The 27,869-nt window shown below is 36.1% G+C and overlaps 1 protein-coding gene across 5 annotated transcripts in view; it reads right to left on the bottom strand.

Annotated features, from left to right (window-relative positions):
• The window catches only part of BBS9 (Bardet-Biedl syndrome 9), a 319,236-nt gene that overhangs the window by 169,193 nt on the left and 122,174 nt on the right, over window positions 1–27,869 (bottom strand). For all 5 annotated transcript variants that reach the window (XR_010387693.1, XM_026100770.2, XM_064506543.1 and 2 more), the window contains one exon: window positions 5,348–5,530. Coding sequence is in view for 4 of the 5 variants with exons in the window: in XM_026100770.2 (XP_025956555.2) it covers window positions 5,348–5,530 (183 nt within the window). In the remaining variant the exon portion in view is untranslated. The remainder of the gene's footprint in view (window positions 1–5,347; window positions 5,531–27,869) is intronic.

Genomic DNA, 27,869 nt, shown 5'->3' with positions numbered 1-27,869 from the left:
GATTTCATAGACAACAGCAAGCCTTTCTTCTCAATCCAGCAAGATTTGGACTTTCCTATGCTATCCATAGAATTCACTATTAAAAATGATGTGAATTTAGCTACAAACAAAAATCACTAGGCAATGGCAATTTTAACCTCCAGCTGAAAGCAACTTGGTATGCTTGCCATCATGTACTGTTTCCTCACTAAACAAAATTAAGAAGAAAATTAAAGACTATTCTGCTGAGCTCTCTGCCTCCTAACTTGTGGAAAACATACCCAGAAAAGGCCGGCACTTGAGCCATACCCTTACTTCCCTCACTCTAGAGCAGGGTCACGTGTATATGCGTCAGCAAAGGGCATTTGACAGGTTCCAGGCACCACTGTTGCATTCGTAACCTCTTTCTCTAACCACCAAGATCTTCCCTGCCCAGAGAGGAGTGGGAAATGTCATTCCTTCTGCTCTGTTTTTCCCTCATTTGTGAATCTTATAATGCCCTGAACTAAAACTAAGCTTCAGACTGAGGCTGATCTTATTTCCAGTCACTGAAAATGATGATGATTTTAACCTAGAAAAGCTTAAAGCTCCTTCTCTTTATTTAGGGGATTAGTGGTTCAAAAGCCACTAGTGTTTTCTCTCCCCTTTTATTGGACCTAGATGCTTGACTGTACTGGAACAATCTTTCCGAATGATTCAGCTATACGGCTTTGCCTCAAACACGAGAAAGACTTTTTGTTTGGTGGTATTGGTTTTTGAAAAAAGATATCAATAATATTTAAAGTAGTTTTTCCTAACTGGAAAAAAAGACATCACATTTCCTGTGTGTCTGCCTCTAAAACTATTTACATTCAGCTGCTCCACTTCTTTTCTGGAAAGAAGAAAGGAAAAAAAACCCCATATCTGCTATAAGCTTGTTTGTTCAGGAAAGTAAAGAATGCGACAGAACTGTAAAGACAAACTGCCTAGTTTCAAATTACCACTTATCACTGCCTTGTGGCTTTTTTTTTTTTTTTTTTAGAGAGAAATAGAAAAAGTATTTACAAAATACCAAAAAGGAATACAATTTAAAATATTTCAGTCTAATTTAAAATATTTCACGGTATGTCACATACTTAGACTTCTGTGTTTAAAAAGTGGCTAAACAGTACAAAAACAGAATAGAAAATGAGACATCTTAAAGACTAATTCCAGATTTATTTTACTGTGCTTAAGACACAGGCTGGACTATAGTCTCTAACTAATTACACAGAATTACTTAAAGTGACAATTTCTAATAAATTCTAAGCATTATGGCTCATGCAAACTATTCTCCTCAAAGCTTCGAAGATGGTAAACATTAATAGAAAAAGTCAAGAAAAGCTGGATACTGTTAGTCTTAACAGAATTAAACTTTCTGGAATTAAGGAATTAAACTTATTCTTAATCTTGAGAATTTCCAGTCAAAAAAGGATTCCTTCCACAAAGCGGTATTTTCTGTGCTACACAAACACATCTACAATAAAACCCATTTGCTATCATGCATGAGACCTAGCAGCATATCCACCTTTCCCATATTACCAGTCTCTACTTTTTCTCATGATTTACATTCAGATCTTCTCACAGAAATCACAGGCACTTTTGATACTAAGTGTCCTGCGACACTTATTAGGCATTTAGTTGTTTTCTTCTGACATCATCTCTTTTTCAGCATTATCTTAAAGTATATTCTTCCACTTTATGTATCAACACTGTAAAGAAGTAAAATTATAGTCATTAACTTAAGTTTATTACACTAAATCATATAACCATTTAAGAATATGTATTTTATCCTCAGGCATTTTTTCCCTCTAATTTAAACTGTAATATGAAATTAAGACAGAATACAGAAACCTGCTTGGTTGCTGTGATACCAAACATAAATAAAAGCAGATTAAAACATGCTTCCACAGTGCCAGTTTATAGTGAATAAAAACTGTAACAACACAAATGTGACCATAGCAAAAAAGGGATGCTTCTGAGCAATGAAAAGCCTGTATGACATTATTTGGTAACATCATGAGAGCTATGAAAATATTTATTCTTCCATGAAATTGCTATAGATGGCTATACTGCTAGGGGCCCTCCATCAATCCTAAAATTAAAATGTTAACACTGACAGACATTTTTTCCCCTTTGTAATATTTTAAACAAAGAAAGCATTAATAGATTAATGATCAGACATCTAAGTCAACACTCAATCCAGACGCCGTGCAACCATTATATCAAAACTATCCTGTGTATTGTGAACCCTTTGAACACTTTAAATTAGCCTGAATAAATTCCTTCCCTTCCCAAAAGGATTTCCTATTGTAAACATATGCTCTATCACAAACTCAGCATTTTTTGAATTTCTCCTTCCATCTAGATAGCTCACCTTGGTAAAGCATAATCAATGAAAAATAACACTTAAAATGTTCCTATTTTCATTTTGCAGATTTTATAGTACTTCAAATTGTTGTCATCCCCTGTTGTAAGCTAATAATAAAAATGCTAGCCTTGCAGAATAGTCACCAATTTCCTGTAAAAAAGGAATCGCATAATAAAACCTCTGATAAGTCATTAATATTATTACAGCTATCAAAGATTTGTTTTAGTCTCCAAAACAACTCCAAAATAGTTTTCTCCCCTATGTTTCAAGAAACAACAACAAAAAAAATAGGAGTCGAAAATGGTATACATTTTAAAGTATAGTTTGCATGAAACTAGACTTTCACTGTAACACTATGTTCTGAAATACTGACAAAACATACTTCTACTACATCTATAGATCTCATTCAATTTCTGGCAATGTTTTTCTCAGACTATGCAGAATTCATGAACTGTATGAAAGAATCACTGAAAAAAAGGGCTAAACTCTTGAATTTCCAGGATTGAACAGCAGCCACTCTTTTAGCCAGTTTAGTCAAAGAAATATTATTTAGGTGTTAATTAGAAGTTTACTGTTAGAAATAAAGTATTTGATGCCAAAAATCTGTTATTCCCAGGATATATCTAAGTTGTTAGAAAATACAATGATTGTTATGAATTGGAAGGGGAAAAATGAAACTTTTTTTCAGAAATCTGAAGATCCCTTGTCACCAAAGCACAAGGGAAAATCCCAGCTTCACAGAAGTGACTTGTTTTGAAAGCTTGCAGTATTACTTTTGCTATACCTTTGTAGGTAAGAAAACCAAATTTTATATGCTCTTAAACAAAAGTTTAAGCAACAGAAACCATTTAGAGGTCTGAGAAAGATTTGGTGACAACAGGAACTCAAAACATGACTTTTCTATTTGCTAAAAATCTGACTGGAGTGATTGCCAGGTCTAGAAAACAAGATGCAATCTGTTCTAAATGGAATGGCATGTATGGGAACAATGTTGATGTTATGGTTAGAGAAGCATTTCTTTTTACGGTAACAGTATATTCTAAACATTTCCCTTTTATTAAAAAAACACTTTCAGAGGTTAATGTTCACAAGGCAGAAAATCTTCTGGAGAGGTACACGGCATCCAAACTGTCTTCTAACACATTCCATCCAAATAAAAATACAACAAACCATTGTGCAGAATTGTTTGAAGAGTAAATAAAAATTCTTCACAGTACTTTCTTTCACCGCAGTTCCACTCAACTGCTTGTGAGGAAACCTGAACACTAGCTGGGAGCTTCTTTCTGTAAATACCATTGGTATGTCAGAAGATTCCTCCCTTCCCTCCCCCTGCCTCACTAAACCTCTCCTTAAATTACATTCAGATTTCTGCGGTACCATAATAACTTCAATATGGCATGTATTTCAATATTTTGTAAAGGTTTCATTTCCATTTCCACCTCCAGTTATTGCAGGTTTACATTTTTCATCCTAGCCGCTCTGCAGGATGCACATCCTTACAATATTTATATGTGATGTCTTACAGCTTAACATGGAATACTGTGAACTACTATATCAAAGCCACATTGAGATATGTATTGCAGTGATATCTTGTATTATAGGACGTGCAACAGACTTCACCATGTTGTATCAAAACATATGTTAAAGCAATGCAGTTCCTGATGGCAAAATAAAAGTGAGTCATGCAAAAAATGGTTGTTTGGGCTTTTAGGAGATTCCTATGAACCTTCTTTCAATTTCATTCACATGAATGCATACTCCTCAGTTGTGCAGTTTGATTTTCAAGTTTAAATGAGCCAAAAATCTAAAGCAAATCTCATCCAAACTGTTTTGCTTTGCCTGCTATGGGTCAAAATCATGTAAAACACTAAGACACACTTTTTTTCCTAGCTGAAACTGTACATGATCCTAGGTTGACTTGAAACCTAGCAGAGGCTTTCTAAAATTGCCACAAACCATTCCAGGTGTTCTGGGTATGAACTGAAACCTGGATTGGCTACACATTGCAAAAACACAGTGAAGAGCATGAAAATGAAAGTGTATTCAGATAGGGTTTTTTAAATTAGATGTAATCCATTTGTAAGAAGAGCTGTACAGTATACTTTAAATCACATACCTCAAAGAAACTTTGTTGAGAGATGAAAATGTCACCAGAGTTTACTTCAGTTCTTATTGTGGCACACAGTCTCTAAATACTTCAGTCCACAACCCAGTGAAAAAGCTATACTTGAAGCTAACTGTAGTTATTACAAATTCAGAACATTCCTTAATTTTACTAAAGCAGTGTAGTTTAACTAGCACCCTCATTTCTGGATAGAATGCAGCACTGTCTTTCTTTACAAACTGTTCTCCGAACTTTGCACATAATGTCCCACGCTCATTAAATCAGAGCAGAATTTGCAAGATATCTACACAATGTAAGATTATACAGAGCATGGTTGGGAGAATATTGGCATGTTATCTATTCACAGTATTTTCTTTGTATAACTTTCATCCGCTATATAAACCAATGTGCAAACACTGAAGATGGTGTGTGGCAAAAGCTTAATTAACAGATTCAATATATTATATTACTGTGAATATATGTCTATATATTATAGCATCTACATAGTGTGTATACTACATAGTGTTTTATATTAGTATCTTTAACAAAAATTGGAACTACTCTGCTAATGATAACAACCAGACAGCGCTAAAACCAGCTAAACTTTTTCAGTGAGATACTCCTACTTGGCTTGATAAGCAAGGATGGGCTAACTGGAAGTTAACTGGTATAAGCCATCTCTTCAAATGAACCATTCTATGACTTCACAGAAAAATAGGAGTACATTAATGTAGTTTACATCAAACACCCACCTATTAAGCCTACTAAATCCCTTCAAAGAACAATCTTCGACAGAGTAAACACGAAACATGTAAATTTAAGAGCTTAGACTATTTTAAATGAGCATTTTCCCAGTAACTTCTACAGATTCTTACCAGCTCTTGCGTATCTTGTGCTAATGGCAAAAATGTAGCTTCCAGAATAGCAACTTGATCAGTGCTGAGCTTCTGCCACAGACTAATCAGCATAACCACCAGATGGGTGGCACTTTTCAACTTCGTAAATGCCTGGAACACATTGGCTTGGTTTTCCTCTGCTCCATCTGCTAGAGCTATTACCTGAAAAAATTACAAACTTCTGTTAGGTATAATTTTACCATCCTTGAACACTCAACACTGAAGTTGCATTTGACACACTCTTATTTTCCTTCAGAAGATCCTGAAGAATTCTGTTTTCCATAAACACAAACCACAGAGACTATTAAATGAGTTATTATTTACCTAGACTTTTCTTTTGCCTACCCAAGGTAATTTCAAGTCCATATGGCAATAGGATTAATCTATTACTACAATCAGTGTAGAAAGGATTCTGTTTAGTGCATAAGTCTATAAGGCATTCCTCAAGTTGATCCCCATCATAGCACATAATATATGATAACAAACTGTAACTTTCATTTTTATACCACACATGATGCTAATCCCCATATGACCAGCAAGCCTGTTCTATTAATCAAAAGCAATACATTGATTTTATTCCATTAAAAATATAATTTACAATTATTTCCACATGAATATAACTGCCATCTGTTATTTTATTAACTCTCGGGTCTCTCCACATTTTGCACTAGTTGCTTCAGCATTTATGCCAAATGAAAACACTATGGATCATGTTTATGAGGTCAATACCACTTTAACAAAACTGCTGGACATTATGAAAGAATTTCCAAAATAAAATGAAATAGCAGATTCACTTCTTGTGAGATGGTAGGATATGTTTACTGAGCACTTCAAGATGGTGAAAAAACAGGAAAGCTATTATGTGGTATTTTACTCATTTCCGAAATACCTTTTCACTATAGACAATACTGTCCACTCACAGCAATATAAAATGGACATTTGAAAAATACTGCTATAAATTCCTCCTTTCTTGAAATAAAATGTTCAGACATTTTTCATCACTGATAAAAAAGTGAAGATGACAGCGATTTCAATATTCAGTTGTTATCATTTCAATAGGCCAACAGTAGATTTTCCATGCTACTCACACTGAATTATTTTAGCTGAAAGAAAGGAACAAAAGTAAGTGGTTTATAGTAGGGTCTGAGCACAACTTGCAACTTGTTCTCATTAATGCCACTAGATGTTCTTGTAGCCTAAATAATACTTGGCTTGCAGCAGTGCTGATTATCTTCACTGTCTTTTAAATCAACACAAAGCACTTGCCTTAACCACTTTCTCCTGTTTATTTATCTACAAAATGGGGTAATAGGTACTTGACCAGAGTTGTGAAAGGCCTTACAAAAATGCAGTTAAAGTGTAATTAGTATTACAACAGAATTTACAAAGTAAAGCTTGCAGAGCTTGATCCATTAACATTTGGCAACAGCATGAAAATGAAAATACTATACAATGCATCTTCAGCCTGGAAACAAAGCCAGCCAGCTGTTAGCATTTGGTGAAGGAAAACTATTTTTAATCTGCAACACTGGCATTAGAGATGTGTGTGTGTTCCCTCCAGGTTCCCATGCGACTGGGAAGATAAAGACACATAAATATGAAGCCTTACAAACAAAACGTGTTGATAGCTTTTGTTTTAGATTTTAAAATGTAGTGTTTCCAAATAAAACGGAGAACCCACAGGACACCTCTCAGTCCAAACACTACATCCATGAGAGCCAAGTAACAAAAGAAAGGCCCAGCTAACCAGACTAAGGAATAAAGCTCTGCTCAAAAATCAGTGAGAAATTAATCCCAAAGAGTGAAAGCTGACATGACATGCTTTGAAATTGGTTACAGGAAAGCACCAGTATCACAGACATGAGTCAAGCATGTGAGATCTGATGTAAACATGCCTGCATTCAGTTTGTTCATCTCAAAGTCATGGCACCCTTCTGACCTTGTATACTACACAAAGTACCATTCCCACAATTGCAGCTACTCTTCGACACCAAGTTATGGATGACAGAACTGCACAACACCGCTATACAGTACTCTTCATCAAGGTTAGGCACCTGACCACTGTACCCCTTAACTGTATGCACCACACAGCTTCATCTGTCTGAGAAGACACACAATACAACAGCAGACAAGTTCTCTGCCCTCTAATGGGGGCCTTACAGAAACTAATCAACCACCTTTCCTGTTCAACATGCCTTTGAGATTTCTAGGAACAAAAGTATGCTAGGATGAATTTAATACACTGCTGACATTCATCAGTATGCTTCTCATAATATCATTGCTGGATGGGACAGTGGAATGAATAAATTCAAAAGTTCCTGGAATTTGGAATTAAGCTGTATCCTGTTCTGGGTAAGGCTCAGTTAACAACAGTAAGTGCGAAGACACAGGCAAGAGATGTAGCAAGTGTAGCTGCGACAGCTACATGAACTCCATCTACCCTAAACAGCTAAACACCTCCTAGTCCGAGTCACTCATGGATTCCTAGATGGTCTCTCATTCTGTGCTATACTTGAACTTTTTCCATAGTGTATCCTTTTGAAGTATAAATAAGAAGTTATTGACATGACCTTTTACTTTAAGAATCCTCCACTTCAGAGGTTGCTTTCCTGCCATTTTACAACCATGTACAAAGGAGCAGCTGCTCATCTTTTCATAGTCTACAGATCTAAGTACGTATGTCACAATACTCCCAAATGACACCTAATATACTAAGCCTATAATCTATTTTGAAATTAGCTTTATTAAAACTCTAAAAGGTTATATTGTCAGAAAATGATGTCTTTGGTACAAAATTGTACTGTTGCTCTAAAAGGCACCCTTTACAAGACAAGCCTTACACCAGTGACAGGACTAAGTTTCCAGCAGAAAAGTACTGGTCTTGGAGGGTTGCACACTACTCAAACATATAGCAAAGAAATCTTTACATAACAGCGTATATATATGAGTTCCACTTCACACTTACAGAGAAATCAAAGAAAAAAAAACATTTGTAAGTACAAATTATTCTGCTTATAGACAAAGAATTGGCCTCATGTAGCTTCATGAGTTCTGGAATATTCAGGAAAACACAAGCTTAATTACTGTAAGATAATGAAGATACACACTGCCATTCTAGTTTAAAAACTCCAGCCTCTACGACAGATAAAGCAAAGATGATCAGTACTGCATCCCTTGAGATATGCTGAGAAGCCATAGAAACAAAGAAGAGACTAAAGATACTTTGACAATACACACAGCACCACACTTGGTTTTTAAGATTTAAAAAAAATACATATACATTTTTCCTCAGAGGAAAATTACTTTAAACAATTCCTAAGACATCAGCTATAAGTTTTAGAAGTGTTCTGAGATCTTCATTCAAAAACTCACAGAATTTAAAGAAGAATAACTTCTAAAAACATTTTCTAACATCCACATTTTATCTTCACCTGAGCATCATCTCTAATAATATTTTACAATAGGTGAGAGAGAAAAAGAATCTCTGTCTTTGCAGACTGAGATCCCAGTCTCCTCAGATCCAGTCATGATTTCTCCATAATTTACCAACTACGCCTTTGTTTTCATGGCAGTTGTTCAATCTATTTAGTTAAGATCTGTTTTATTATCTTTGTAAATAGATATAAAATAACAAAAAAAGGAATTCCCTCCCTGTGTATTTTATTTCTTCACAGAATAAGTGGAAAAAAATATTGCAACTGTCAGTCCCAAATGCATTTTAGATACAAAGACTTTAACTGAATTGGAAACTATCAAGTAAAAAGTCCACATGAAGAGCATAAGCCATATAACTATCAATTCAATTTTTTCCTTTCTCCTTGTTTCTTAATATCACAAAGCTTTCATTGCAAAGTAGAACTTATAAGATGGGAAGCATTTAAAAACTGTAAACTAATGGTGATTCAAGTTCAAAAATTTTTTTCAGATTTCTCCATTATTGGTGCTTACATAAAGATATTTTTAGTGTAGTGTTTAGCATCCAGCAATAACTATTCAAAGTTACTAATCCCTTTCGAAAAATTCTTACAACATACCCCTCTTGCATGTTCGGACAAGTTGCTTGGGACTATAATGAACATTACTCTGCCAGGTTCAGTCCTACTGGAAAAATACAACATGTATTCTTATTAGCTGACTAGGAAGTTTAAGAAAACTTTTTTAAAAAGTAAAGGGTAAGAAATGAGTGTGAAGGTCCATCCAGCTCTCTTTTGAGTGGGGAGTGTATTTTTTTGGAGCCTTTAACACCGTAGGGACTGAAGACTCGCACAGGTTTTATGCCAAATGCTAAAATGGAGAACAGGAAATGAAGAAAAACAGATATGACTGACAATTTGTTTGCTTTTCATAACATCCAAGAAAAACGTAACTGTTCACCACTGGTGAAACTTTAGCCAACTAGTCTTCTTCTCATCAATTTCTACCATAGTGTGTTCAACTTCTGGTAAGTTTGAAGCATCTTCATTTTCAACAGAAACTAAATTTGAAGAAAGCAGAAGTTTGGAATTTAAGGGGTACAGGATTTCTCATATATAGCATTGAGGAGCGAGTCTTCCATGTGAAATTCTTAAAATATGAAAAACCAGATCAGAAGTGTAATTATTCTGAAACAGATAATGAATTAGCAAGACAATTACTATGTACCACACAGTAGATTAAGCCACAATCATATTAAAGCCTCTTTACCTTGTTTCAAAAGACAAAGTCATTCTGTACACAAAAACTCTTACACAAGCAGAAACAGTGATCACGAGCTCATGGCTCTCTTGTGGTAATTGTTCTTAGCTTAATATGTCATAATTTCTTGCAAAGTACTTAATTGATCCAACCCCTTCCAACTATTTTTAAACACAATTGGATCCTCGTAAAATAGGATTTTAATGAATGCAAACCACAAAAATAGAGAACAGAAAACTCCTAGGATTACTGCTTGTTCATTCCTATTGTAACAGAACTTTTATTCTGATTTACCCTGTACCACATTCACTCATTTGAGAGATGGAAATACAATTCAGTTGCTAAATCTGTAACAAGATATAACACAGTATTTTTCTTGTGGTTTTAAGAAATCTCCATCACATATCTTAACTCACATAGAACAAATAAGCATTCAAAGTCACCAAATATTTTTTTCCCTACACGCTCTTTTGTTCAACTTGCACACATGGCATGCAACCACACACAAAAACTAAGACACCAGTAAAGCAAATCTTTAGGACAGATAAGACAATATGACAAATGATAATATCTATTTAATTAATAAAATCCTTTATTCGGGAGTAAAATCTCTTTTTATGAACAATCTCAAAGTAGTTTTCAAAGGATCTGAACGGTTATTAGCAGATTGATTGCCTGTGCCGACCAGCTCACTCAACAGCCATTGTGCACCCAGCTCCTGACATGTGACTAAAGCCTTATGGAATGTAGGCAAAGATATCCATGTCAAGCAGTGATCCTTATCAAACATGCCGTCACCAGAAAGACTAACCACGGCACTCCCACAGGGGAGCCCTTCTGACACGGCCACATTCCCACAGCACTGCGCTGCATATGTGAGAGTGCAAAGTCACATTAAGTACCCCAGGCCACAAGCATCTGACTCAGGTAAGATGTCAGCTAGTGCTAACCATGACAGTGGTTTCTGGAAGTGTGGTGTAGGGCCACCACGATGCCAAAAAAGCATCAGTTCATACAGACACCGAATACTCAGCTTTCAAGTAAAACCCAACAAGACCATGATCTGAAACGGCAGCAGAGACCCAAGAGACACTGCAGCTTTATGATCTATACTTTGTTATCTGGATGCATTCAGCCACCTCCCAAAATCCTATTGCCTCAGTTTACAAACACGAAATTATTGATCGCTGCAAATAAGTACTATAGTAATCTGTGCCTCTGGAAACTAGAACAGCTAGATTAATGAAATATTCAAGGTTGCAGGGCACGTTATGTGTTGTCTCCAATTCTTACATTTCAACAGCCTATGTCTATATTATTTTCATGACAGAATGATTATTTTTATCTCTACTGCACCATTCAAAACTGGAATTTACCAAGAATCAGTATTTTCTACAAGCACAACACAGGTTAAAAATTAAAGCCACAGCCAACTCAAACCCTCTTTAAAAGTCAAACACATGTACTGTTTAAATTTAAAATCCACTCAGTCTTCACATATAATAAATCTGAGTCTTATCTCCACAAGCCAAAGAGATAGTGGATTATCACCACTGTGAATCACATGCATTTTTTATTTTATTTCAGGAACTAGTAGCAATGATGTTAATAAGGGAATCGTTTGGGATAAAGTAACTATCTTTTCAGCTATCGAAAGATGTGAAAGTATGGGCATGGACAATGTAAAAGCAAAAAGATCTCTCCTCTTTTTATTTTTTCTCTTTAAAACTTTCAGTAAGGAAATACACTATTACTTTGTCTTCACAAGTCTCTACTCCCCAGCTTTTATCTATACCATTATATTCTTCTTCTGTTTTAACTAGGACATTTTTAAAAGGTTATTGTAAAATATTTAGCAGGTTCAGAACCCCAGGCATCCGAGGGAATTAACTAAAAGCATTTAATTGTTAATACATTTAAACCCAAATTAAAAACCTGATAGATCAATGTCACCCTACTCCACAGGAAATCTCTATTACGATTGGACAAAGGTGATTTAAACAAGCTAGGCCAGTGAAACCCAAGCATGAAGATGACCTGGTGTGCTCTGCATTATGAACAGCTACAATCTAATTGCAGTAAGCATAACCATATTCCACAACTAGATTTAACTGGGCTGTCCTTCATACACACAAACTAATGTTCAGTAATTTTCTATATTTAGCAGTATAAAAGCAGTGGCAAAAATTTGCTTGATTGCATCACTGTTGTCAGTTTATTGGTTCTTTTAAGCACATCCTAGTATTTTATATTGCTGCCTATCACTATATTATCTGTGCTTCCTTGTTTCTAAATCCACAGTAACAGAAAAGCAGAACTCCTGTCGTCTCCAGTATTTCTTCCACGTGGGGATAAGAACTCCAGTTTAGGCATTTTAATTTCATTAATTTACTTTTCTCTGTTTGGTTGTTTTTTAAAGGGATGTAGGGTTTTTGAGAAGCCAGATAAATTAATGTGATGAATAAGACAAATACATAGAAGAAAATGATTTAGATACCTCTCTGATACCTCCTCTTGATAGGCTCTCCACAGGTAAATATTGCAGCGAGCTTTGCAGAAGAGTAACTGCTTGTTCTTTGGTACAAATGTTAAATACCAAGATAGGGCAAAAAAAGGAATCTTTCATGATGGAAGGCCACAAACATAATTTATTCCAAAATGCATATAATATTTTCCAATACATTCAGAAGCAAGTTCTATACTACAAATCTAAATTTAAAAGTGGAGTTGTAAAATTAGCAGCTTATCTGAGTGAAAGAACATCTGGTACAAATTACACAAACCCCATGAAGCCAATGAGTTACAATGAATCCTTTACTTAGCCCTTCGAAACAAAAGTTCCATTTAAGCATAGAGATGTGCCAAATAATGCACAAGACATGTCAGAGAATCTTTTATAGTCAATTAACATTCAAGAGAGTTTCACTGCAAAGCTGCTTGCGAATTAGCAGCTATGTATAAAATAAAAGAGTAAAAAAAAATACAGCCAAACATTAGCTAAATGGAGAAAGAGGTGGAGGGCTTGGTTTATATCAACAAATGTATGATATTATGTAATGACGAAAAAATTATTTTACAATAAAGTAACAAATTTGAAACCATTAAGCTGTATCTTTGGCATATTAAAATAAGCCGTACACCTAAACAAATAGTTTTTCCAGGGGCCTCAGCCTGCAAATTTCTAAGTGTATTTCAGTCCAAAGGGATCTATGGATGTCAGGAAATCAAGAGAGACCCATGAGACCCTATTTCTGCAAACATTTATGCACAGTGAAGCTCAATGGGCAAAATCTTGGCTTTACTAACATCAGTGGGAAAACAACACTGATTTACTAAAGACAGGATTTCATCATATTAAAGAGCACTACTCCCAGTGTGATCAGTCTCATGCACATAGTGACGAGAAATGTGTTTGCAGCGTGGTAGGTATCACGGGATGAGAGGAGTTTTAAAAATCTAGACTAAACACGAGAATCGTCATTGCTTCCTACAAAGTATATGGTTAATCAAATATCTCTTAAATCAGGCTTGTCTCATATTTATATTTTATTATATGAAATGCAGTAAACATGCTGTTGAAAAATTTGTTTTTAAATTAATACAAACAAATCCTATTCATACAGAACACAGATATACTTCCATTTGAAGTGAATACAACTCCCTGAATTTCCATTTCAACATTTCTAAGTGATAAAAGTATCAACATCAAACAAATCAGTAAGCCAGTCAAGACAGTGCAATATTAAGCTAAATTCCAAGCCATGAAACTTGTCCATCCAATCCCATTTGCAATTTTGGCATTTCTGCTTTATACTGACCTACCTGATCAATTTTCCAAACTTCCCATGCAGGCTGGATAGCATATTACATTAAAAGACTGCACTAGAAACAAATCCTAAACATAGCAACTCATGAAAAAGGACAGCAGGCTAATTAGAAGCTGAAACTAACTATAACACTAATTTCAAGACCTCTTTTCTTTATAATACAAATTTCTTTTCTATTTTTGACATCTGGAGTTTAATCTGGCAAGGGATGTCAGGGACAACAAGGGCTTCTATAAATACTTTAGCAACAAAAGGAAGACTAGGGGAAATGTGAGCCCGCTGCTGATGCGGCAGGGACCCTGGTGACAAAGGATACAGAAAAGGCAGAGATATTGAATGCCTTCTTTGCCTCAGTCTTTACTGGCAAGACTGGTCCTGAGGAATCTCAGGCTTTGGAGACCAGGGACAAAGTCTAGAGAAAGGAAGACTTTCCCTTGATGAAGAGGATCGATTTAGGGATCATTTAAGCAAACCTGACATCCACAAATCCACGGGCCCTGATTGGATGAAACCACAAGTGCTGAGGGAGCTGGCCAACGTTGCAAGGCCACTCTCAATCACCTTTGAAAGGCCTGGCAATTAGGAGAGGTGCCCGAGGGATGGAAGAAAGCAAATGTCACCTCTATCTTTAAGAAGGGCAAGGAGGAAGACCCAGGGAACTACAGGCCAGTCAGTCTCACCTCGATCCCTGGAAAACTGATGGAACAGCTCATCCTGCATGCCTCATCTCTAAAGCACACAAAGGATAAGAAGGTGATCAGGAGTAGTCAGCATTGATCTACAAAGGCGAAATCATGCTTAAACAACCTGACAGCCTTCTACAATGAGATGACTGGCTGAGTTGATGAGGGGAGAGCAGTAGATGCTGTCTACCTTGACTTTAGCAAGGCTTTTGACACTGTCTCCTGTAACATTCTCATAAACAAGCTCAGAAAGTGCAGGACAGATGAGTGGACAGGGAGGTGGACGGAGAACTGGCTGAAAGGCAGAACTCAGAGCGTTGTGATCAGTGGCGTAAAGTCTCGTTGGAGGCCTGTAGCTAGCAGTCTCCCCCAGAGGTCAGTACTGGGTCCAATCCTGTTCAACTTATTCATCAGTGACCTAGACGATGGGGCTCAGAGTATACCCTCAGCAAGTTTGCTGATGATACAAAACTGGGACGAGCGGCTGATACACCAGAGGGTGGTGCTGCCACTCAGAGGGACCTTGACAGGATGGAGAAACAGGCAGAGAGGAACCTCAAGAAGTTCAACAATGGCCAGTGCAGAGTCCTGCACCTAAGGAGGAATAACCCCAGGCACCAGGACAGGCTCGCAGCTGACCTGTTGGAAAGCAGCTCTGCAGAGAGGGACCTGGGGGTCCTGCTGGAACAACCAGTTGGACATGAGCCAGCAACATGCCCTTGTGGCAAAGGTGGCCAATGGTATCCTGGGCTGCATTAGGCAGAGCATTGCCAACACGCTGAGGTGATCCTTCCCCTTTATTCAGCCCTGGTGAGGCCACATCTGGAGTACTTTGTCCAGTTCTGAGATCCCTAGTACATGAAAGACGTGGACCTGCTGGAGCAAGCAAAGGGCTACTAAGATGATCAAGGGACTGGAGTAATTCTCATAAGAGGAAAGGCTGAGAGAGCTGGAACTTTTCAGCCTGGAGAGGAGAAGGCTCAGAGGGATCTTATAAATGTGTAGAAATATCCAAAGGAAGAGTGTAAAGAAAATGGAGCCAGACGCTTCTCAGTGATGCCCAGTGACAGGACAAGAGGCACTGAGCACAAACTGAAACAAATGAAATTCATCTGAACATAAGAAAACACTTCTTCACTGAGAGGGTGGTTGAACACTGGAAGAGGTTGCCCAAAGAGATTGTGGAGTCTCCTTCCTTGAAGGTATTCAAAAGCTGTCTGTATAGGGTCCTTGGCAACATGCTCTAGGTGACTCTGCTTGAGCATGGAGTTTGGACAAGATGATCTCCTAAGGTCCCTTCAAACCTCAACCATTCTGTGATTCTATCATTTTGAGATACTTGATAGGCTATCTTGATTATTAATAAAATCTTAAAAGCATGTGCCAGTACATTTGACTTCTCAAGTCAAAGTGACATAAAACATATGAGTTGCTTTCTTGAATATCTTGTGTTTAATTAGAAATATTTCTATATCTTCTTTATTTCTTCTTCTGAAAGAAGCATAACCATTTCAAAACAAAAGAATGCTACAATGAGATGCAGGTTTTACATAACTCAGTCAAAAAACATAATCTGTATAAAACTTGGAGAGAACTCAAAGACACTGGACTCATTTATTAGCAACAAAAGAAATACAGTTTCAGAACATTCTTTTAATGAAAATATAACTTCAGTGCTCACGCAAGGTGCCAAAACAAAGTTTCAGACAGACTGGAATCTTGTATTCCTCCACAGACAAAGTACAGCACAGACCAAATAATGCTTGCTCCAAGACAATACCCAGCAAATAACTTTTACAAACTTTATTGAGGTGCATCTTATTTCACACATCTGACTTCTATGACAACAGTGTTTCCATAAAGGTGCTATTGTTTTCAGTGATGTAGACTTCATTTTCTGGGAGCAAGACTGGGAACAAGCATTGATAAACAAGAAAACCATCCGAAAATATCCTACTGCCAAGCTGAACAGGGGAATAGAGTCACTGAGTAATACAGAAGCAAAAAAGTTTAACATATCCCTGTGACCCTCCATCTACAGAAAAAGAAAGGAAATGAAAGAAGGAACCACCTGAAGCCACATTACAGTGTATTAAATTGCAATTCTTCATCGGGTGATCAAAACAACATATACTTTTAGGCACCAGATTTGTGCTGGAGATAACGGTCAAGGCAATGATTGCATTCTTATGTGCACCTGGAACTGCACATTCTTCCTAACACCTCTCTCCTTTCAAACAGAGGAGTTAAGAAAATTCCCACTTAAAATCCTCTGCTAGTTCACATGAACAAAGCCAGCAGGAACAAAATCAAGTGCAGTTTTCTTCACATGCACACCTGCCCTAGCCACATGATAAACTCATGAGGCAGGGCATTCAGCCTTGTAAATCGAGGAATTTGAACTTCAAGTAGAAATCAAAAAATAAAACAAAAACAAGTAAACACTCCTCCCTCAACCTGGTTGGTTTTAAATTCAAATGAGGTGAGCTACAAAGCCAGCAATTATTTTAATGCATAAAAATGATTTTAGCACAGCATTATTCTGACTGAAGAAGTATCAGCATAGGCTACAGGTTGATGCCCAATAAAATAAATGCCAACATTATATATGTATGTAAGTATCTGCAGGATTGGGACTTTACTATTCATCATCACATTTCCACATTGTTCTCCTGTTGAACTTCTAAATATATCTGAAGATAATGGATTTCTAACATTCAGTTCAAAATACAGTATTTAATGATGCACTTATAATCATTTATCCTCTGAGAAATTTTATGAAAAAACAGTACAAACTGGATGGTATAGGCAGAACTCCTTCACTTTGGAAATACAACTTTCAGTAGGGAATGGGCTAACTCCATTCATATCCCACGTTCTTCTTTTCCTTAGAATAAATTTTTAAAAACCCCCAAAACAGAAGAGCTACCAAATAGATTAAAGAAAGTCCTTCCCATGTCAGTTTATTGCATGACAAATTCTCTACCAAAAGAACACCTGTGTGGCAAAGCTGCCAGTTTGTGAGCATAAACACATTTTTGACCTAGCCTCCTTGCTTCTGTGCCCTGGTATGCTGACAGAAAAGCAAGATGATGGTTTCAGGCCAACTTGGCCTTAAAGGGAGGGAGAAGAGGGAATAATGTCCCACGTTCAAAAAGGCTTTGAAGGTGCCCTCAGAAAGCCTAAAAGACCAATTCAACTTTAGTTCCTAGGAGAGACACCTTTTTTTTTTCCATGAAGGAAAAAAGTTTAAAAAGCCTTCCCTCAAATGCACAAAAATTAATGCATTATTAATGCAATTAATGCAATATTGCAACCTTCCATGCAAACATTTCACTCCTTGATTCCTCCTTCATTTTAACAAGCAGCTGAATCTATGGAGGAGATGGGACAAAAGATATGTAAGATCCTTTTCAAATCCTGCTGGCTTAGACTAAGATTCCAGTTGGGACTACTAGAAGTAGTGAAGCAGAGGAAAGATAGAAATTGCAAGTGTCAAGTATGCCTCAGTGCCTGAAAATGGCTTTGAAATGTGATAATTAACCTTATATCTTTCTGTTTTAAATCTAGAAAAATCTCCTGGTTGCATCAGAAAAGTTTATGCATAGTTCTACTGCATAATATCTGGATTAACAAATAGTACCCTCAATTATGTGTAACAAGAAAAAGCACATTTTTTCAAGGCTAATATATAACCACACACAAACACACCCCACTAAATTAGTAACAAATGCTCTTACTGATTTTGGCTGAGATAAGCTTTCTGATAAGCAAAAATTCTCCCTTAACAACAACAAAAAAAGAGCTCAATTTAAACACTTTTATCTCATTTCCCTGATGTAATACATTTTAAGCTCATGCTCTGGTTCAGTCAAATCTAATAGTTTTAACTTAGTTTCATCCATTACTGGTCATAACAAGATGTATTCAAAAAGGTATTTATTTTTGCTTTATTGTATTGCATCAAAGTTAGGAAAACACATCTGGGCAGCGTACATTCTAGCCACATTGTAGACCAAAAATCCAGATAAACGTTTTGTCTAGAGGGATGACTAAACAAGTTGGCCAAATATCAGAACAAATTCACTTTGATGTTTCAAACTGGTGGAGCACAGAAACATGACATAAGTGATATAGTTACATCCTGTGAAAGAGTAGCAACTGCCTCTTTCTTTAGGGTCTGCTGAGAAAAATATGAGAAGCATTTGTTATGAGTGAGGGCAGGATTTAACATGAATAAAGTGATAGGAACCTAAGGAAAGGTATTTCTACATTTTAGCTCACATTCAGCTGTAACTTTCATATTCTTCCTTTTTGTGGAACCATCTTCACTGCTTGCCTCCACTCTTATCAAAATGGCTTAGGAGTCTGCCTAGGATACCGCAGAGAAGGATGACATTTGAGATTCATATTGCAGGTGCACACTGCAGAATGCAGACTACATAGGTAGATTAATTAATGAATAACGAAATACATAAATAGATAAAAACCTCATACCAGGTGCTAAAACTAATTTACTGAGTACAGTCTATCATGTAACAAAGAAGTCAGCTGGCACACTATTAAACTGCAGGGCTGCAGAGAATTACTGAGCACCACTCCTGTGAGAAGTACTAAAGAAAACCTGCTGTGCAATGAGAATATGAACCAAACATTATGCTCTTTTTTTAAATGCAAAATTCTTAGGGGAAAATATAAAAGAAAAGTAATTTCCCAAAGGAAGTAACTCCACTCTAAAACTTAGCATTAAAGGAACTAGAGAAAAAAGTCTACTACCCTCATGGAGCAAAGAAACTGTGAAGAACAAGGAAAACATTTCTTTTGGAGCAAGTATGGGAATACAGCTGTTTAAAAACAAGGTGAGAGATCCATAAAGACTAATTCTAAGCTAGGGAGAGACCATAGCTGTTTTACCAGAGATCCAGCGAAGTTATGCAACTTTCAGCACCTTTGATCAGCTCCAGAATACCCTTCTTCCACTCTGTTGACTACTTTGTGAATCTCTCTCCCCCATAGCATAAAACCCACCTATTTAACAGATGCACATAAATGATGTTTAATCTCAGCAGCAAATATTGTAATAAAAACTAACATGATTTCACGAGAAAAAGTGTCAAAGGACAATGACATCTCACTAAACGCAATCTGCATTACCAAGAAATAAAGGCATTTCGCTTAATTTTATTGAAATAAGTAGCTGAACGACAGACTTCTAAGCAAGATGTTGGCATATGCTGAAATGCTCCAGTGTAGATATATTATTGTGTCCCTCTGCTTTCGAAATTGGTAATCCTGTACTGTACATAAAGACACTTTAAATTCTTCCTTCTCTCTTCTACACATTAAACCTTTCCTCTTCCTTAAAAAGAGCTATAAAAGTTCAAGGAAATTAGAAGCTTTATTTTTGCAAAAATCAGCTACCATTAATATAGTGTTTGTCTGTATTGGTTTGTAACAATTTCTTAAGTACTAATGAGAAAGGCTAAGAGCAAAATTTTTACAATACATAGGCTTACTTAATATTGATGTTTTTCCACTATTTTCAATACTTCAAGACAAAAGCAAAATGTAAAGAACTGCCAGTTTCATGTAATTAGAATGATTTTTCAGTTTTCCACTAAAGTACTGAATTCAAAGGAAAATTTTGAAAGAAGTCACTTGACGCTGCACTGAGCAGTAAAGGTTTTTGTTTGAGTTTTTTCCATTTACAAATTAACAAAGCATAGGAGCCAGTTTTGTAACTTACCTATTGGTAATTTCCTATACACACACTTTGTTAACTCTGTGCACAGCGCACTTCCGGTTTTTAATCACCATTTTGAGGTATTCGCAGTACTTCCTATGTAGTAGTCCTTCAGTTAAAGGCACAGGTCTTTTCCCACACTGCACACTTTACTGCAACAAGGATAACTATAACTATGTGGAGGGTCTCGCTGTACAGATAGTCAATGGCCACAACCACTTTACAGCAATAAAAGCACTATACATTGCAGCCTGCATGTTATTTGTTTGATTAGTGTTCTTTATCTTAGTATAATGACTGAACTGCCAACATGTAGGTAAAAGTTTCAAAAATATATCAATGACTTGGGTACTGAAGTTACATGTTTTTGAAAAATCTCGCTCTCCTTCAAAAACATGCATCCAGAAAGCAGCTATCCTTGCTTCATTCTGAAGTAAAAAGCAAAACTATCCCCAAGACTGTCAGGTCACTTTGGTCTTACTTTGCCTTTAACAGGCACACAAGGCATTAGAATAGAGCATTGACTCTCTCACTCTACTCAGCCCTGCCAAAGTTTGCTCTGGGCACTGGAGGCACACCTGAAACCACTCCCTAGGAGTCACTGATGTTTGATCCCTAGGACCAAACGAGAAGCTATCCATGAGACAATGAAGTTCTGTTTTCCACAACTCCTGCTTGACCAGCAGAATCTGTAACCTGAAAATGACTACACGAGTCTACCCTTCTTCCCTTTATACACTCTCGTCCGGATAATCAATATGCCCTTGAAGGACAAAAGGTGTCCTTTAAGGAGTGTACACACATACAAGGCACGAAGGCATGAATCAGCGTCAGATCTTTATTTGACAGCAAAAGCTTAACGTACAGAATAAATTAGAAAAAGAAGGTAGGGATAAAAGGAAAATTTACGAGTTTGTTACATAGTGGCATTCACCACAATTCTTTCTTTCACATAGTAGCACAATCCTAAAGACACAAAATTCCCAACACTTTCCATTACTGTGAAGAGTAGAAGTTTAAAATCTGCAAAAGCAGCCAAGGAAGTGGTCCAATGTAAAGTAACCACGCTCATTTTAATTCCCTTAAGAACAAAATTTCAGTATGTTTGGCTTTGGACACATGATCTATACATCTCTAAAGTTAAATAATTCTAGCTATAAGTAAACTAAAACTTTACCCAGAAACTGTGAAGTAAGAACATTTATTTTCCTGCTGAAAAAAAGCTGGTTCAACTTAGGCATACATAACACATACTTTTGTTTAAAATGTACAATATAGCTTAAAAAAATAAATCAACATATCCCATTTAGGGGGGAGGCAGGGGGCTAGAAGCATCACCTTTAAGAAAGGATCAACAGTATGAGTTGTTGGTGGGACTCCTGGGAGCCATTTACAGAGAACAAAATTCCACTGCTTCAGCTGACGTGATCAAGGACAACACAAACACCACACCATAGAGCTATTTTTGTTATTTTCTACTTTCTGCACTGCAGATGAGATACATTCCTAGTGTTAAAAAAGCTACAAGTAAACAGTAGTTTGGGATGCAGGCAAGTCAGTTTTAGAATATTGTAAAAATGGTTATTCTCTGTTTGAACTTGAGGTTTTAGCACAGGCAAGAGTATACTGAATTCAAATGGCAAGTACATTTTGAAACAGAACACTACATGGTAGAGCCAACTACAATATGCATCTGTACAATAACAAATACATTAACAAATAAGCCTTAACTACTGTTTAGAATACATCTTCTATCCTTCTGGTAGCTAATATCATTCACAGTGCTTAGCATGCTGAGTTACACACAAAAAGGTTTACAGAAGAGGTCATTAGAAAGTTATTGCTTCAGAAAGTGTTACTGATGCTGTTAAATATTAGGGCAAAATGAACCACAAGTGGGAAAGAATCGTTGTATCTTGCAGTCATCTTTTTCCACTATGTCTCGAGCCCTTTCGAATTACTTAATTTTAAACAAGTTTCTTGAAGACAGTGTATATGCATCAAACTTCATATTCTGATTTTTTTCACAATTCCCAAAATATGGGCTTTTGCTCCACAGTTCTTATTTGGTAAATCTTCTATAAAAAAGGACATTGACCTATTATAAAAATTAAAAAACCAAAGTAATTGTACCTAAAGAGAATTTTTGGCTTTATTAAAGTCAAAGAAGGCTTTGTCATTGACTTTAGTCTATCTAGGATTTTACACAAGGAAGAATCAAATGCAAAACATGAACAAGTGTGTAAAATATTTTCCCTGCCAATTACTCTACTCTTAAATAGCTTTTTCTCAGTGTGGATGTCATACACTCAGGTACCAGAACTTATAACAATATTCACAGAAACAAAGAAAAAGGATTTAAACAGCCCTGAACTCTGGCAAAGAGTTACCCTGATGTAATATTTTAATATTTCACTTGAGGAAAAAGTAGCTCCATATTAAATGAAAAAATTCTTTCCACCAATTTTAATATTTGGCATTCTCAACATTCAAAGATCACTACTATTATCAGAAGTTATTATCAGAGTACTGATGGACAAAATCCTTTCAAAATGGGAAGGGTGTACTTCTGTCAGCAATTACCCCAGCTAATTGGAAACAGCCCTCTTTCATTTAATCTTTTTTAGTGAGTGCTCCCCTTATCTGTTTTTCTCTCTGTGGTATCAGTCAGTGCCCCTCACAGTTGATCTGCTACTTTATTTAACAGTCTTAGCCATCCATAGCCACTTGTTTTCTTTTCGAATTTCTTCCAATTTTCAACCCATTTACCAGGTAAGAAATTTATTTTCTATGGGAAGAAAGAGTTTCATTCCCTCTTGACCAAAAAGTTACATACAGAGAAGCAAATGTGTTATTTACACACTCTTATGAATAGGAAATAAGTAAAAATAACCCATCCTGACTGTTCTCAATACTCTTGAGCATCAGTTTTAGCCGGTGCCTGATGCCCTCTGCCCAGTCCTCTCTATCAGCCACCACTGATAGTTTTGCCAACATTTCAAATGAAGTTGGCTCTTCCAAAATGTGCCATTTGGGAACTGCAATACCATCTACAGTACAAAGCTTAATAGGTAATTTTACACTGTTTACATAAATGCATTATTAAACGGCTTTAAAAACCACACAACGTAATTCCTTACATAACAACCTAGGAAAATACTTCAAAGATATTTTTTCTTTGGTCTCTTAATAAAACTTTTAAAGATAGATGAGTCAGGAGTGTATCCTAGGTATGACAGGATGTCAAGATATTCTTTTTTTTCCATTGGGCTTTGTTCAGGTTGATGTTTCACAGATAACACACCAACAGATTTCACAAAAAGATACTGCTTGAATCTGTAACCTGTGTAGTATCTGTGTAGTAGAATCTGTGTAGTAAAATTCAATAGCATTTAATCAAAAATTAGTTTTGTGCAACCTGAACAGAAATTATTTTGGGAATAATTTGAGTTAAGCATATAATTAAAGTAATATAAATAAAAATCTTACATCTTTCTACAAATTCATATAGACTATTATTATTTATACTATATTCCTGCATAAATTTCTAACACAGTTTGACTTCATCCATTCCACTATTATACCCAGGATCAATGTCAGGTCAACATCCTTACACTTACTTCAGTCTTCCTTTAATTCATTTGAACATCAGCTTTCTCCAGTTCTCTGGAAATGCCCTCCTTTGCCACATCTTATTAACCTTATTTGTACAGAGAATTGTATTGCCTAAACCTTTAAAATTCTGAAATACAAGGTAACCCATGGATTTTAAAAGGTTTACAGTAATGTTTAATAGCCTGCTTAGTGACTACTGGAAACTATTTCATCATTTAATAGGAACACAACTTCTCTCTTTAGATCCATGAAGAATAGATATTGAACACTTCTGGCTTTTGGAGTTACTATGTTACATCACCACTGGAACAACAACAACAAATTGGTAAAACACCACTTCGAATGGAAAGAAATTTCTAATATGAATGTACCAGTCTTAGGTAATTGGAACTTTTCAGATTCATGAAGATTTAAATGCAAAATACCATTTTAACTTCCTTGTTTGAGAAGAATGGCACCTCATATTGACCCTTATACATACATTTAAAAGCCCACAAGAAGAAACTTGCAGGAAAAAATATGCTATTACCTAATTAACTTAAATAGGCAGGGGATCAAGCAGGTTTCTTCCCTATTGTGTTGTGATCTTTTATCCCTATCTTCTGTTTTCAATCTGAATGATACTGCTTCGAGACACACAAATACCTCTGTAGGAAAGAAAACCCACACCTGCACCTAAACTTATTCTGAGAGCTTTTCCTTTAATCCGTGTCACAAATGTAATTACGACACCTGAAGTAACTTATTGATATGATAATTCCTATTTCCTTCTACTGCTCCTTGCTCTGACAAAACCTGATGCTACAAGTTCAATAAGCAAAATATCAGCCCATTTGTTTTAGTTTAAGGTAATCCAAAGAAGCCACTTAGGACTTGGTTTAGCTTGGTTAACTTAAAGTTAAGAGTTCAGTTTACATACACAGAAAATGTGTATTTAACTAGCAGTGTGTTCTTAGATTTCATATGGTGAGAAAACTGTTTTAGTATGTATACACATATTTTAGTATGTAAACACATTGTGAAATGTGTTTGAAAGTACCAGTGGCATTAATGATTATAACACTGATGACTGTCAGTTTGCTACAAGATGATTCAAAAAACTATTCAAATAAGGTCTTGTGTGGCTGTTATTAATGTTTCCATTATATTTTACATTACTCAAACTTGTTATATTATGAAAACTTCATGTAAACTGGAAGCACACATGCAGTTATGATGTTACACACACAGCAATACAGCATCACTCAGTAGTTGTTCTCTTCTAGGTAAGGGTCAGAGTTTGGTTATAATCAGTGGCCATTTAAATTGGCTGGGACACCTTATTCCTTTCACTCAAGACTAGCCAAGGGAATTAAGGTCTGCTGGAGTCATCCACTAAGGATTCTTGGGTTCTATTCTCCCAGCTAGCAATAGATATTTTTAGGGTCACATCAACATCACTGAATATTCTGTCAAGAAACCAATTAGCACTTAATTTGAGCAATTTTCAAGCAAAATATGAGGCTTTATATCTGGTCCTATTCTTGGTCATTTTGAGGAGTCAAATAAGCAAAGAGTTTTTTCCTATATACCATTACAAATACGTTTATCAATCTTTAAGTACTTGGTGATCTGACAATAGTCACCAATATACATGTCAAAACAAATACATTCCACATATGACCTAAATTAGATCCCCATAAGTGAAAGGCTCATGCATTAATCCATGATGCCATGTACTCTGTGGGTAGCAAGAAAAGCATACATTTTCCTAATGTCTTCCCCCACTTTCCATCTTTGATTGCTTTGGGGCCCATGAAATTATTTTAATGCAGAAATGCCCAATTTTAAAAACAAATTGGAACTCTAATCTTTTTCCATAATATAGGTTAAGGAATTGTATATTGTTTATATTGTTACATTTTATTCATATTGTTATATTTAGTAAGAACTAAATTCAAGATCAGTAAACATCTTTCACTTTTTTCACAGCACTGCTAGGAACACTGTAACTTGAACTTGTTCTCATTCTAAGGCAGTTTGTAATTTAGTTGAATGGTCTTAAATCTGACTCATTAATATTGATAATTTTTACTCTGATACACATTAAATAAGGTTTTTCTGTTAAAGGTAAGGTATCGTGATTTTGGTTAAGCTCACATACGTAATAGCATCAATACTTAAGGCCAGTTATATGACTCCATTACCATAAGTGGCATCAGTTCCTTATCAAAAATTTTGCATACCAGTCAATTAAAACATGACTGCAAACAATGAATGGGTTGATTTAAAATGCAAATATAAGACATACCCAAAGTATGAAGAAGCATGCAATGTATATGACTATAGGTTATACTGGAGCACAACTGTTCACTCGATTTTTTTCTAAGTGTGTAACAAAGATAGTATTTTTTTTTAAATAAGTCAGAACTCTCTCAACTCCTTAGAAATGTTATTGTCTAGAAAAGATCATAAAGAACAACTTTGTAAGTGCTGGTCCTCAACTCCCATGAGGTTAATGTGAATGGCAAATATATTCTTAACAGCCTTAAATGACCTTTATTGTTTTGAATTTGATTTCTCTATCTCCTTTAATCCAGAGAAAATTGTATCTCACGAAACTCTGACAATCTTGTTAAAACCACACTGTTCTGACAATCAGGAATACATTCACATGAGAAAACTAATGTCAGTGAACTTAAAATAGTAGAAGGTGTACTTTGACCTCTTCATAAGTCAAATATATATGCAAATAGAGAATCTTGAAATGTGTCAAGAAAGAGATTTCCAATGGAGCTTGCTAACATGCAGATTGTAGATTATTCTAACTCTCCAGTGGTGACCTTAAAATACCTTGCTTCTAATCCCCACTTAATTTACAACCAAATATTTATTTATTTAATCTCCCCCTTAACAAATATCATTTTGTGATGTTGATTTGATGCTACCTTTCCTTCAACAGGAATTAAAGGCAGGTAGGCCCCATACCACCAAAGAAAGAAACATAATACTTTAACTGAGTTCTTTTCTCTTCACTTTTAGCTGTCTTCATGATTTCAGACAAACCTTACAGCTTTCTTTTTAATCCTTACCTTAGCTAAAGAATTGGATTTAGTAGAAATATTACAAGCTCTTTTCCTCTCAGGGTGGAGAAAAACATAATGTCACTGGGCACATTTTCCTCTTTGCCCTGGTTAGCAGTATTAAGACTGTTTTAATGAGTATTTGAACAAGTATATTCTTGATTCCACACCTTTATCTTAACTTGTCAACAAGCTCTGCTCCCCATGGAAACAAACAATAAAAGACTAACCTGACATCTTTAACAAAGGCTCTGTCCTTCAAAGACACTGGGGTGAAGGAGCAATTTAATTAAGATAGGAAAAGAAGCTGCCAATCAAATTTTGAAACACCATTCATTAGATAAGTTAATAGATAAAAACAGTGCCACAATTTCTGGAATCCAATCTCTTTCACTGCTGCAAGCAATACCCCACTGAACACAAATTGCTAAAAGGATTGACATAACATATTTGGGGGGGGCCAGGGTAGGGTTCGAAATGTTCACATATTCCAGTGAATCACTCTCCCATAATGCTTGCAAAGTAACTCTGGTGCGTCCCCCTTGGGCAAACACCTGTTTATGAATGGGGACATATCATTAAAAGTGACTTCAGCTTCTTTTATGCTCTGTGCCAAATGCAGTGTAACTCATTTGGGTTATGCCAGACCGGCATTCCATTCCCATGTTCTGGACAATTAATTGCAACATCCAGTTTGACTACTTATCTAAGGTGTTTAAAACAGTGCCGGAAAAGAGAGAAGGAGACAGAAGCAGCCTTCAGTTTTTCCACCGAAAGAAATGGTGCCACCAGCTTAGTTAACACAAACACACCCTCAAAACCTACAAATGAATGAGGCAAGTTATTAACTCACAGAGTATACAGCACGTCTCATTTATACATTGATGATGTCATACA

This window comes from Dromaius novaehollandiae, chromosome 2 (assembly GCF_036370855.1).
Source record: "Dromaius novaehollandiae isolate bDroNov1 chromosome 2, bDroNov1.hap1, whole genome shotgun sequence".
Taxonomy (NCBI): Eukaryota; Metazoa; Chordata; class Aves; order Casuariiformes; family Dromaiidae; genus Dromaius; species Dromaius novaehollandiae.
The sequence above is the reverse complement of the archived record's forward strand: the minus strand, read 5'-3'. Positions and strand labels throughout refer to the sequence as shown.